The sequence below is a fragment of the Lycorma delicatula genome, chromosome 2, assembly GCF_047948215.1.
Source record: "Lycorma delicatula isolate Av1 chromosome 2, ASM4794821v1, whole genome shotgun sequence".
Classification (NCBI taxonomy): domain Eukaryota; kingdom Metazoa; phylum Arthropoda; class Insecta; order Hemiptera; family Fulgoridae; genus Lycorma; species Lycorma delicatula.
This window is the reverse complement of record NC_134456.1, coordinates 74,032,922-74,047,603: the sequence shown is the minus strand read 5'-3', so window position 1 is coordinate 74,047,603 and position 14,682 is coordinate 74,032,922. Positions and strand designations below refer to the sequence as shown.

At 29.6% G+C, this 14,682-nt stretch overlaps 1 protein-coding gene across 1 annotated transcript in view; it reads left to right on the top strand.

Moving 5' to 3' along the window:
* Positions 1-6,737: 6,737 nt before the first annotated feature.
* LOC142319894 (cytochrome P450 4g15-like) overlaps positions 6,738-14,682 on the top strand; it is a 28,996-nt gene continuing 21,051 nt past the window's right edge. Inside the window, exons 1-4 of the mRNA XM_075357566.1 lie at positions 6,738-6,754; positions 9,283-9,476; positions 11,507-11,613; positions 12,846-13,119. Coding sequence (XP_075213681.1) covers positions 6,738-6,754; positions 9,283-9,476; positions 11,507-11,613; positions 12,846-13,119 — 592 coding nt within the window. The remainder of the gene's footprint in view (positions 6,755-9,282; positions 9,477-11,506; positions 11,614-12,845; positions 13,120-14,682) is intronic.

Sequence of the window (14,682 nt, the reverse complement as noted above, 5' to 3'; positions counted from 1 at the left end):
AACACCACAGTCCATCAAATTTTGACAAATGAATTGGACATGAAAAAATTTGTACAAAATTGAAGAAAAAACTTCACAGGTGAAGAGAAAAACAACACAGTGGAAGTGTGCCGCGATCTTCTAGGGCGAATTGAAACTTTTCCTGATTTTCTAAAAAAAATGCTTATTACTAATGATGATTCTTGGATATTTGAATACGACCCAGAAACAAAACACTAGAGCAAGGAGTGGCACATTTCAAACTCACCACGTCCCAAAAAAGCAAAAATGAGCAAATCAAAACCGTGCTAATTTGTTTCTTCAACATTAATGGCATTGCTTATAAGGAGTTTTTGCCTATAGGACAGACTGTAAATAAATATATTTTCCGAGAAATTCTTGAAAGACTGCGGAAAAGAGTTGCCCGCGTGAGACCAGTCATCAAAGACAACTGGATGCTGCATCATGACAATGCACCTTGTCACACTGCACTCTCAGTTAAGGAGTTTTTGGCAAAGAGAAGTATTCCTGTAGTTCCTCAACCACGTTACTCACCTGACTTGAGTCCCTACGATTTTTTCTTGTTCCCGACTATAAAAAAAACACCTCAAAAGACACCATTTTGGAACAGTAGAAAATATTTTTAAAAATGTAACCGACCATCTGCAGGATATTCCACTTTCTGAGTTCCAATAGTGCTATGAAGAGTGTGAAAACCGTTTGAAGCATTGCGTGGCTTACCAAGGGAACTATTTCGAAGGTGATATAGGTCCATGTATAATTGCACTGTAATTAAAAGGTTTTTCTGAACCAGTCTCATTATTTTATTTACAGACCTCGTATATATGTTGTGAAATATTCAGTTCTTTATCGGAAAAGTTAAGGCGTTTTAGTTCTTTTGACGAGCAATAAATAAATTACACTAATGTATTAATGGGAATTTTTGTATTGTAACTTCCGTCTTTTCGAAGAACAATTTCCGCAGGTTAAGACTTTATTTCTACTATATAACTTTCCCAAAGCGTAATTATATTTCGTGGCTAATTTTGAATATTTCTTGCAGTTTTAAAGTGTCATACTGTTGGAAAAATGTAACCGCATATTCCTTGTAACATGTAAAATCTTGTTAAATATGTAGAGATTATGGATGCTGATGGACGGATAAATAATATATAAATATAAAAAATTACTAATTTAAGATGAATTACATTAATTATTAAGGAAGGAACAGGAAAATTATTAATAAAAATTAAATACGATGATTAAAATAAAATTATTAGAATTATGTCTTTACTAATGTTTTATAAAATAAAATTTACCCTGCAATATTTACTTATCTATCTGTTGATCTTTTTGTCTCCTGCTCCCAATTTATCTATTTATAATTAATCTAAAACGATACGTTTTTGGTCAATTTTCTTGGGAGTTGATTAAAAATTTTGATTTAATCGAAGTGTAATTTTATTATGTAATCAATTTTTGGTTTAGACCAAATCAAAATGTGTGAAAATTACTTTAATAAAATCCCACAGTTTATTATAATTTTAAGAAATATGGAAATCAGATTAAGAATCAATTTAGAAAAAAAACCTGTAATTCAAAGAAGTTATATAACGTTCGTGGGTTTTTACTTAAAATTATTAATACTTATTCGAACAGATTGAGCTGTTATGAATGGTCAGGGGCAATGTTCTACTAATTATTTATAAAATTCATTTTTATTTATTATTATTATTATCATCAATTGTTCACAGTCATTTTACTGTAAAATAATTTTTAAATAATGAGAAATTCAGTACTAGAGTTAACATAACAATAAGGAAATATTTAATATTAAACAATTCTCTGTGATAATTTGTAACAAGAAAAACAATAAACAATTAAATTCATTTACCTTCATATTTATAAAAATGTAAGGTAATAAATATTCTATAAAAAAACAAAACCTAAGTACTTCAAACGATTGAAAGATATTTATTTTCTAGTTAATATTACTTAAGGACTGATTATCTTATTTCAACTGTTAAATCCTTTAACCTTTGTTCGCGCCATAAAGGCATTTCCCCATATCATAGAAGACTGAATTGTACTCGTTGCCCTCAAATCGAATAGTTGGAGAATTAAAAATAGTTGATAAATTTTTCAATAAAAATTATTTCTTAAGCCCATGTTAAGGAAGGTTTAAATTCTACTCACGTATATATATATATATATATATATATATATATATATATATTTTCTTCTAAAAATTAAACAGGTAAAAATAGCTTCACCATTCAAAACAATAAAAAGCATCCTGTATGATCCATTTTAAGCAAATTGTGGCAAAAAAGGTTACACTTTACATTAATTAACTTAAAGTAATTATTATTGCAAATTTGTATTCTCCAATTCACCTCAACGAAAATTATATTCGGTGTTACAAGTGACATTTTCACTTTGTTCATCAAAAAGTTGGTTATTTTATATAAATCTTTAATTACGCGTTAGTAAATCGGTACGGAGTCACATTAAGGGATATAAGTGAAGACATAATATCGATCTATTCCATATAAATAGTTTTAATTAACAAATAACACAAATTCAATTCCTTGAAATAGCATAGAGCAGGTGTTTACAATAAAAATATGTTATAAACAAATACATTAAAATCGCCAGTATTCAGATAAAAACATAAAAATAAATGTTCAAATTATAAACTGTACAATTCAGTCCAATATAAAGTGCCTATATTAAAAAACGATTCTTGATTTTTCTGGTGTAAACTAACCAAATTTGGAGTCACGAACCTCATGTAAACAAATAATGATGATGATGATGATACAAGTGTACGTATTTAGACATGTACGTATTTTTACTATAAAGATTGAAAAACCAAAATCAAATCTTGTAATTATTGTTCTAATTCTTTGCAGAGTAAAAAGTCAAATTAAAGAAAAGTTATAGGAGTTTTCGTATAAAGAAATTAAAGATTATCCTAAAATTAAAGAAAATTATTTAAATTTTTTTTATAAAGAAAACCACACACGCACACACACACACACACACACACACACACACACATATATATATATATATATAAATATTATCTTTCATTGCTATTAAATTTATTTTCCTAATGTGTACTTTGTAATTTGTTCAACTAGCGAACAATAAACCCTCCCCCCTCCCGGTACAATGTGAAGAGGGTGTTGTAAATTAGGTGTATGGTCTTGTACGGATTGGTGACTGCGGTGTCCGACTGTGTGAGCGCGCGTTTTCCCCTTCCTTAAGTAATGCTGCATAAGCTGTTTCACGAGGGGTGGAGGTTTAGTCGATAGTGACAGGAACACATACGCACCTAATAATATCTTGCGGAACCTGTTAGCGAGCCCGACTTTCCCTAGGCGTCTGGAAATGGGGTTCCTCCACTTCTATAAAAAAAAAAAAAGTATTCAAATCCGTATAAAAGTAACTAACTTCTACTAGGATTTGAACCTCAAAACTTCGATAATTAGCTGTTAAACTGATTTGTTGTTAACTACTAGAGCAGCCCGATGAGTTTATATATATATATATATATATATATATATAACTTTAACTTTATATACTTTATTTACTTTAACTTTATATAACTATAACTTTAACTATAATATTTATTTAAATATATGTATATATATATAAATATTAAAGTTTCTACCTTGAAATGAATTCTTTTTGGGTATGAGACCACCAGATTCAAAGTAACCAGGGGTTGCCATGGTTTGCAATTTAAAACTTTTAATATAGGATTATGACATATTATTTTAGCGTATTGAAAAATAGAAATTGTCGTATTAAAAGCTTTAGGCTACGATGACCCTAATCCAGTGGTTTTACAGCTAGTTTCAAAAGTGGTCTAAATTATCTCTTAAATAACTGATCAACAGTGAAATATTAAAAAAAAAAAAAATACAGGAAATATTCCTACCTGGAAACGAACTGTATTTCTGTATACTTGGGGCATACTGTAGGCTAATTTTGAAACTAGTTGGGAACGATATTAAATAGCCGCAATTTTTTAGAACTATTGCACAGCCTGAAATTTTTCAAATCAGATTTTTAAATTGTAAATTTTCAAGCCAAAATTATAAATTAAATACAATGTATGTGTATTTAGTTTATAAGTTTGTATAGTTGATCGGATAACCCAAGGAACTAATAATGGTAATACATTTAAGTAAAATTTGTCTTTTTATTATATTTAATTCTATCCAATAAAAAGGAAAATAAACTTAAATAAATTACATTTAAGGAAATATTCACTAATTCATCAACCGCCCAGGAAAAATACTACAGACAAATTGATGAAAGTTCGTATATACATTCTTCTTACGGTGTAAGTACACACTATGAAGGGAGTTTTTTGAAATTTCGAGTTAACTATTTTTTTAATTACTATTTTTTACATTTACGATTTTTTAAATTTCTCGGTAACGGATGAAGATATCAACTTGATTTTTTCTGTGTATAATTTTCATGTAAATATCTAAAAACCGATTTCTAGATTATTCGTAATTCGAATTTGAAAAGGGCGAAGAAAGGTTAAAAAAAAAGGAACAATGATTGAACATTTTCTCCATTTCCGTCTATACTGAACTAGATCCAGATATTCACTCACTAGATTGGGGCTTCAAAATATTCTTCAGATAAAAGTCTAAAAACCATTTTCCGTTTTTCAAGGGTACGGTACGGCGGCTCAACCAACACAGCCACTATTACTGAATGTACAATGCAACTGGCTGCATCTGCCTCCGGTTACTTGACTAAAAAACATATAATAAAATTAATTTTTAAAAAAACGAGAAGCGGAATACGGTTTCCTCCTAGTGGTGTTTGTCGGCTAACGCTAAGGACCAGGCAAAGTACATTTTACCCGGTAATAGTAACTAGTTATAAATAATATTTTTAAGATGGAGGCCGACTGTTTTGAAACCCACATTCTTAGATTACTCAAAGTTTCGGGTACTGTACTTACAGAATTACTGCTGTGAAGAAATTACATTATACTGATAGTTTTTATAAATTAAACAGGTTTTAATTTTTATTTATTCTTACAAGCATGAGTTTAATGAACACAGGGGGGTCCAGGGACCAGAGTCCTGGCTAAACGGGAAGGGCGAGTTGGGGGGAATTTGCCCCCCACACCCCCCCACCATCATCACCCGGTATATCCGGGTGATTGATGACAAAATTGGAGACAAAATATGGAGATCCCAAATGTTACTACGCAAATAATAGAAATAAATGTAAATACGCAGATAAAATATTTAAATCATAAATATTCCACACAATAAAAAATTACATTGAAAACGAAACGTCGTGTTATTGTTTTATATTTTTTTATTTTAAATAATATCATAATAATGTAAAATGGTTGTTTTTATCTGAAGAATTATAATATGGAATATTTATGAACCAAATATTTATTTATATCTTTTATAATAGATCTAAATATTTTATTTTACTTTTATTTCTATTATTTCATATATATATATATATATATATATATATATATATATATATATATATATATATATATATATATATATATATATACGAGGTGCGACAATAAAGTAATGAGACTGATTTTTCTTTGCAAGATGTGGCAACCCTGCAGCTTGCGTAGGCACACCACCTTTGACCTTGGTCTATAAGCTACTTCTAGTCCAAGCGGCACATTGATACAACTGCTCAGTCGTGAGTTGTGCTGTAATAAGTGAACACGTGTTTGTGTCTCTCGTCAAAGAAATGAAACCGCAAAATATTGCGCAACGGTATGCCATTTCTTTTTGCGTTAAATCGGGTGAAAACGCGACGACAACTTATGGTAAGCTTCAGAAGGCTTTTGGAGAGGAGGTTATGTCAAGAGCTCAAGTTTTTCGGTGGCATAAAATTTTTAGTGAAGGCAGAACGAATGTTGAAGATGAAGACCAAAGTGGACGACCATCAACCTCACGGACAGATGTCAACTTGACCAGGGTGCGTGAAATCGTACGATATGATCGAAGATTATCCGTGAAAATGATTGAAGAAGAACTCAACATCGATCGAGAAACGGTTCGCCTAATATTAACTGAAGATCTTGGTATGAGAAAGATTTGTGCAAAAATGGTCCCCAAAAATCTCACACAACAACAGCGAGAAACACGGAAAAATGTGGCAGCCGATCTGTTAGAGCAAACGGAAATCAATCCAGATTTGTTGAGCCGTGTTATCATTGGTGATGAAGGTTGGTTTTTTCAATACGATCCAGAGACAAAACGCCAAAGTTCGCAGTGGTGCTCAAAGGTATCACCCAGACCAAAAAAAGCTCGCATGTCAAAGTCAAAAGTGAAATGCATGCTTGTGTGCTTCTTCGATTCCAAGGGAATTGTTCATAAAGAGTGGGTGCCTCCTGGACAAACAGTTAACCAATATTTCTACAAAGAAATTTTAGAAAGACTTCGTAAACGAGTTCTTCGTGTCCGTGCCAACATTGCTGATAATTGGATTCTGCATCACGATAATGCGCCATCCCATACTGCTCTGTCAGTACAGCAATTTTTAACCTCAAAACAAATTTCAGTACTACCACAGCGATATTCACCAGATATCGCTCCGTTCGACTTTTTTCTATTTCCAAGAGTCAAAATGGCGGTCAGGGGACACCATTTTCAAACAACACAAGATGTCCAAAAAACTGTGACGAGGGTCTTGGAGGATATTACAGAAGATGAGTTCCAGAAATGTTACCATCAATGGCAGAAGCGCTGGAGTAAGTGTGTGCAATGAGAGGGGAACTACTTTAAAGGAGACAATACTAAACATGACTAAAACGGTAAGCAACATTTTTTTCACATCAGTCTCATTACTTTATTGTCGCACCTCGTGTATATATATATATATATATATATATTTAAATATTATTATTATGTACCTTTATTTTATATAATTTCATTATTTATAAAGAGAAAATGTTTCATTTGCAACAATTTTTATTTTACCCAAATATCATATTTTTTGGTAATATTGATAATTACTTAAAATCTACTTCACTTAGAACGGATTTTAATATTTACGCTAAATCAATGTCACCTAAAATACTACATACAAAAGAAATTATATATTCTTCAAAATTATTATTTTTACTTCATTTCAAAAAATAATTTAACTACTTAACGATACGATAAAAATTACTGACCTTTCAATCGAGAGAAATATTCTGAAAAAGCAGAAATCTGTTGTAGAAGTTATAGAAAAAATCTATTGTGGACCCCACACGACTTCCTTGTATGTCTATTAAATTACATATATACATTTTTTGCTGCACTTCATTTAAATTTATTTCATTTGAAAATGAGATACGATCTTCCAATTCTTTAATAAAGTGGATAGTTACGCAACTGCATTATGGTAGATACTACATTGCATCACATTTTTTGTGTCCGTATCAGAATTTTATATTAGTTAATATGTTAATTTTGTTTCACATTTCTCAAATAGTTATGTGGTGTAAGTAAGAACATGTATCCGTAACCATGCACACATCGGTTCGAATTTGACTATATATACATATATATTTTTTTAATTTAAATATATTCATTTATTAATAATTATTAACCACTGTAAACATTTTTGAATTAAAATGAAAAATATATAAAGTTTTATTTCATTAATAACTTTTGATTTTTTCACATTATTTTTTTAATGTTATTGAATTTTTATTTATTGTATAATTTTTTTTTTACAATCGAGGTTAATAATTATTAATAAATTTAAAAAAAAAATAAAAAAAATATATGTATATGAAGTCGGATTCGAATCGATGTTCCTTGTAACAACCAAATACTTCATTAATTAAACTTTCATTAGGTTATAACTATGGAACCAAGGGAAAATAAGTACCAGTTATGATATATCGTCGAAAATCTCTTAATGAGAGCTTATTACTGCCGTTAAGAAAAAGTAAAAAATTCAAATTTTTAGGATTTTTGGCTTTTTTGAACATTTTTGGTCAAGTCGATTGCAATCAAAAGGGGAGGTGCACAACTAGATATTACGACAGTCCTAAATCAAAAATCTCATCATTTTACGGCTAATAGTTTTTGAAATATGCGAGAAAACATAAATTATTCGCGATCACAATACTTCCTTTACTTCGTACAAGGAAGTAAAAATATATAAAATGAATTAAGTAGGGAAAAATAATTATTTTGTTCTCGTAAAGTGTTCTCTTTATAATAGGTTAAAAAATTATTAAAATAAAAATATATATAGAATTACATCAGTAATTTTTCGATTAGGATGCTAACAAAACACAAGTATGTTTTCCCTATCGCGTGGAACCATCTCCTTTTGTTACTGCGGCCCTGTTACTTCCTTGAATGAAGTAAAGGAAATATTGTGATCGCGAAAAATTTAGGTTTTCAAATTTCAACGTAAATATCCATTTCGACCATCCCTGAATCCATTTTGGCTAATTTCGGCGTGACGTCTGTATGTACGTGTGTATTTATGTACATATGTAACTCGCGTAACTCAAAAACGATTTACTGCAGGATGCTGAAATTTTGGATTTAGGACTGTTGTAACATCTAGTTGTGCACCTCTCTTTCTGACTACAATCAACTGAACCAAAAGTGTCCAAAAAAATTGGATTTTAGAATTTTTCTATCTGTAGTAATAAGCCCTCATTGAGAGCTTTTCAATGATATATCATAACTGGTACTTATTTTCATTGGTTCCATAGTTATAGCCAAATGAAATTTTAATTACGGTAATGAAATATTTGGCTCTTAGAAGGGGAAGGCACATCGGTTTGAATCACACTTAATCTCTTTTTTTTTAAATTTAAATATATTAATTTATTAATAATTATTAACCTCTGATTGTAAAAAAATTAAGATAAATAATAATTCAATAAAAAACTAAAAATAAAAAATATGAAAAGTTATTAATGAAATAAAATTTTATGTACTTTTCATTTTAAGAAAATGTGTATATATAATTTAATAAGCGAACAAGGAAGTCATGTAGTGTCCACATCAGATTTTTTTACAAATTAGAAATACAATTATTTTATTAAACCCAACATAAATAAAATTAAATTAACTTTATTACAAAGAATTGAAATTTACGAATAATTAAAAAAAATTATATTAAAATTAAAAAGTTAAAATAAAGACTTAAAAATTTTAGAAACTTTAAAATATAATTTGAAATATTTCTCTAAGATAGGAATATTTAGGCTAATAAATTTAAAAAATCCACTTAATTATTACTGTTATTTATTTATGTTTACAGGATGGAACATATTAAATCCATGGACCTGTTCTCATTTCAGTTGTTTGTATCCCTTTTGGTTCCTGTTATTATTTTGTTCATAATTTACTATCGCTTGAGTCGAAGAAGATTTTATGAGTTGGCTTCAAAAATACCCGGACCAAAAGGTTATCCGCTCATAGGAAATGCTCTGGAATTCGTTGGAAGTCCAAATGGTAAAAAATTTTAACATTTTACATTTACATCTTAAATTTAATATCTTAACCGTAGACTTATTATAGGCTAAGTAAAATATTTATTGCCGGCCTCCGTGGCGAGAGTGGTAGCGTCTCGGCCTTTCACCCGGAGGTTCCGGATTCGAATCCCGGTCATGCATGGCATTTTTCACACACGCTGCAAATCATTCATCTCATCCTCTGTGCAGTAATGCTTAACTGCGGACCCGGAGGTTAAACGAAAAAAAAACAACAAGTAAAATATTTATTGTTCATTCCATAAACTACATTTATTCTTTAAGAAATAAGTCAAATACAATTTTATAAAAACAAATTGTCAGATAACTCACTGATACTTAATACAAATAGATAGAATTAAAAAAATTATAAAAAACGAGTGCGTCGGTGCGTGGGCACTGGATGAAAGGGAAACTTCTTACGTAATATTATATGAATTATTGATGGTGAAAAAAAACGTATACGCAATATGGATTACATTAAACGTAACAAATAATAAACTTGCATTTTTTTCGTATATTTCATTATTAAGTAAAGATTATGAACCATACAGATTCCTCACAGAAGCTGAACCAGATCTAGGTTATCTCAACTAGATCTAGGCGCTTTTATTTGCAATAAGTCGGTTGGAAATAGCAATAATTACGATTTAGGAAAAAATTAAATTAACAAGGAATAGAAAGAGTTACACTACTTCTCTTGAACACTGTATAATGAGTATCGGTTACCAAAATAAAAATGTCACCCGGTTGGTCTAGTGGTGAACTCATCATCGCAAATTAACTGATTTCGAAGTCGAGAATTCTAAGGTTCAAATCTTAGTAAAGACAGTTACTTTTATACTGATCTGAATACTAGATCGTGGATAACAGTGCTATTTGCTGTTTTTTTTCCATAGGGGGAGGAAAAATCTCTGCAAAAAAACGTGTTCCGCCATATCCTGCTCCCACAATCATAACATCTTGAGGTACTCCTACTCATTCGGTACAGGTAATCTTGAAAGCACTCGTGCCCTGATAGAAACTGGGTGAGCTCGTAATTGGTATCACCCTGCTTCCGCTCTACCCAGCTCCGGACGTCACTGATGACCTAGTCGACCTGAGACTTTACAAGACTACCCTTCAACTACATACATTTCATTATTTAACTTAAAAAATTAAATAATATTGCACATTTAGCTTTTTTTTTGGACACTTTTGCTCAAGTCGATTGCAATAAAAAGGGAAGGTGCAAAACTAGATGTTACAACAGTCCTGAATCAGAAATTTCAACATTCTACGGCTAATCGTTTTTGAGTTATGCGAGATACATACGTACGTACAGACGTCACACCGAAACTAGTCAAAATGGATTCAGGGATAATAAAAATGGGTTATTTCCGTTGAAACCCAAAAACATAAATTTTTCGCGATTATAATACTTCCTGTACAGTACAAGGAGGTAAAAATATATAAAATGAATAAGTTGTCGACATATACCGGCGAAGTTCCTAATAAGCAAATATTTCGGTCTTTTACCGACGTATTTTGTAAGTGTCTATATTCGCCAGAGAATATTGACATTCTCCAATTTTGGTCTTTTACGTTAACCCCCCCCCCCCCCCCACATATATATATATATATACGTTCTTAAGTGTTACCGAATTCTTGCAATATGTTGTTATATGCAAACAATATCTTTATCGTATGTCCTTAAATTCTACATCGCGTAGTTTACACGTAAAATTTCTTACTTGAAATATAGGCCAGCCTCCGTAGCTGGAGAGGTAGCGTCTGGGATTTTCATCCGGAGGTCGCAGGTTCCAATCCCGGTCAACATGAAATTTTCATATGCTACAAAACTGCCATTTCATCTCAACCTCTGAAGCAATACAACAACGCTTTTAGCCTCCGGAACCCGGAGGAAAAAAATGATGAAATATAGAAGAATTATTGAAATTATAAATATAAATTAGAGAAATTTTTTACTTATCAATATATATTCAAATGTTTTATTTGTTTTATCTTTGGCAGATGTATTTAACAGAGTGTATGCAAAAAGTAAGGAATTTAAAGATTTAGCTCGAATGTGGATTGGACCTCGATTATTGGTGTTTTTAACCAATCCAAAAGATGTAGAAGTAAGTATGTAAGCTATATTATTAAAAATTCTTGAATGATCTTATCAGTAATATAATCATGAGTTAAGAATCACATACTATACAATATTTAAATTAATCGGATAACCATTGTCATCAGTTAGTAATTATATTTTATAACATAAAAGAAATGTAAAAAATTAATAAGTTATTCTGTAAACCATTGTATGCAGTAGATTGTAGAACGGTAAATGGGTAACAATGTGTTTATAAGTCCTACACATAACAATTACATTAAGATATAAAAACAGAGTTGTAATTATTTTTGTAACATGTATTATAAAAATTAAGGTGTCTTAAGTTTACATAAATAAAACACTAGCAAAAATGTTATATTACCTCCTATACACATATTCACCTTGAATGAAATTAGTACAAATTATAAAAAAACTAAAAAACAATTTAAATTTACATAAAAATATAATTTAGAAATGTTTTTATTATAAAATGTAGTTATATTAAGTGTTATGTAGGTATTAATAAAAATCAATAAATTAATGTGTACGTCATTCAGAGTTGTCAGCAAAACAAGGTATTTATCCAACATTGATAGTATAAAAAATTGAAATAAAATAAATAATAATATAAATTTACATAAAACAAAAGCATATTGGTATTAAATTGGCTTAAATCTCTATAAATGTATAGTGATTAATTTCTATGCCGTAATTTTTATTTTTTAAATTAAAATATTTAAAGAGAGAAAAAAGAAAAACTTTTACCATATATCTTGATAATTACTATCATATACAGGATAAAAATAACATGTTACAATTCTAAGTCTTTATTAAAAATATTACTCAGTTTAATCATTTTAAGATATCTACATCAATCTTATAAAATTAATTTTAATATTTAAATTAATTTTTAGAAAATACTTCATATAAGTACAATTATGATTAGATTAAGGTAAAACTGGAATCTTTGTTTGACGTCAAACATATTTAAATCTTTTGTATAGTCTTATGGAAAATTATATTTTTTATGAAACAAACAACAAGTACAATTTTAAATTTACCTTACGGCATTGACTGTATCTTTATTCAAAATATTTTTTATACATAATTTTAACAAAGTAAAAATGAATGTACACTTTGGTAAATATTAACTTTTATTCAATAGAAACTGCAAAAAAAATCTTATAAATAGTTTAAATAAAATTGCGATTTATTTTTTTATAATAAATATGTGCTTATATAATTATTCCATTTCAGGTATTACTCAGCAGTAGCATACATATAGATAAATCCCAAGATTATGACTTTTTTAAGCCTTGGCTTGGAAATGGTCTATTAATTAGCACAGGAGATACGTGGCGAGCACATCGTAAACTTATAGCGCCAACATTTCATTTAAATGTTCTTAGATCGTTTTTGGATATGTTTAACGCTAATAGCTTACAGTTAGTACACAGACTAAAGGTAGAAATTGGAAAAGAATTTGATATTCATGATTATATGAGTCAATGCACAGTTGAAACATTAATGGGTAAGTATTATTTTAATCAGAAATAATTCTTTTATATTTTATTTCTACCACTGAAATAAAACAGTAAATTCTATAAATAATATTATCTTTGTAACAATAGAAATTTTTGTTTTCGTTTTTATCGTAATGCTAATACATTTCCTTTATACTATAACATTTTATAATTAATTACTTGTGTGAAAAAAAATTACTAGTATAACAAAGATACTCACTCTATTTTAAAATAAACAGTATCAAAAATGCTCTAAAATATATTTCTGTACCACAAATAAACTACAAGGAAAAACTTAAACAATTACTGCCCTGTTTAACATAACAATAAGCAATTAATATTCGTAACATTTTAAAATCTTTACATATACACATAACGTGTAGTAGTGATTTCAATTTTTTAGTTGTGAAACTTCAAATAATAATTTTCTGAGAGATAATCCCCACATATGGAACATACCATTTACGTTACAAGTCCAAGATTGTAACAACTATAACTTATAGCCAACTAACAGGGCTCTGAGCATTTTTCCTTAGAAATATGTTCATTCTTTGGTCATAACTTCCATTTTCAGGTCAGTATATGGAATGGATTTTTTGGCTCCCAGCAGATCATGTACATTTGAAAAAAATTATGGAAATGAACTTATACCCCTTTAGAGTTGTTGGCAATACGACAGCCAGGGTCGATGTGATTGCAGACGTAAAGACCCTTCTGTTGTCCACATGCCCTCCGTGATGGCAAGCATGTAAGGTGCCCATGTATATCAGTGCATGGAAGCCTTGAAAGCTTTGATGACTAGGGGCCTGGATTAACCACAGATTGCATGTCTGTTTTCTGCCAGGACATATGGCGGTTCCATTGATGTTTTAAATAATTTTTAGTTCTTTCTATCAGAGTGGGAAAGTTTTTGTTCCATTTTTTTCTTTTTGTTTGGGAAAAGGGCTAATGACCAAAGCAATCAATGCTCCTAACCAGGAAGAAAGAAAAATAACTTACCTTAAATCTTAAAGAAAAATGTAGACTAAAAATAAGTTACATGCATATAAAACCCTGAGCTTCTCAAAATACAAAATTATAAAAAGCAGGAATTTCCACGCGTTAACATAGTTCATCCGAACAAATGTGTACCATATTTCAAGGTTATAGTTTTAAAAGTATTTCTGTTCCTACAGTAATGATTTACTAACCAAACTTAATTTTACTGTTAATATTATTCACGTTATATCTTTGCTGATCACTTGAAAGTCAGTAAAAAATTCAAGGATGTTCATATTTCAATTCCAAGTTAATTAATCTAATACACGAAATTAAAAAGTATTTTTTTTTTAACAAATTTTTACCTAAATTGAACTTACGCCCTTGAGTAAACAAGAAAAAAATTATAAAATTGTGTACCCAATTTGAGAGTTTTTGAACTTAATAATTCTACATACAACTCTATTCGTTTCATATATCTAATACACTTTTTTCAGATTTCAGAATTCTAAAGTCATTATTCTAACATTTAAAATTATTTGCATATTTAAATAAGATGAAGTATCTTTCATTTAACATATGATGTAATTAGA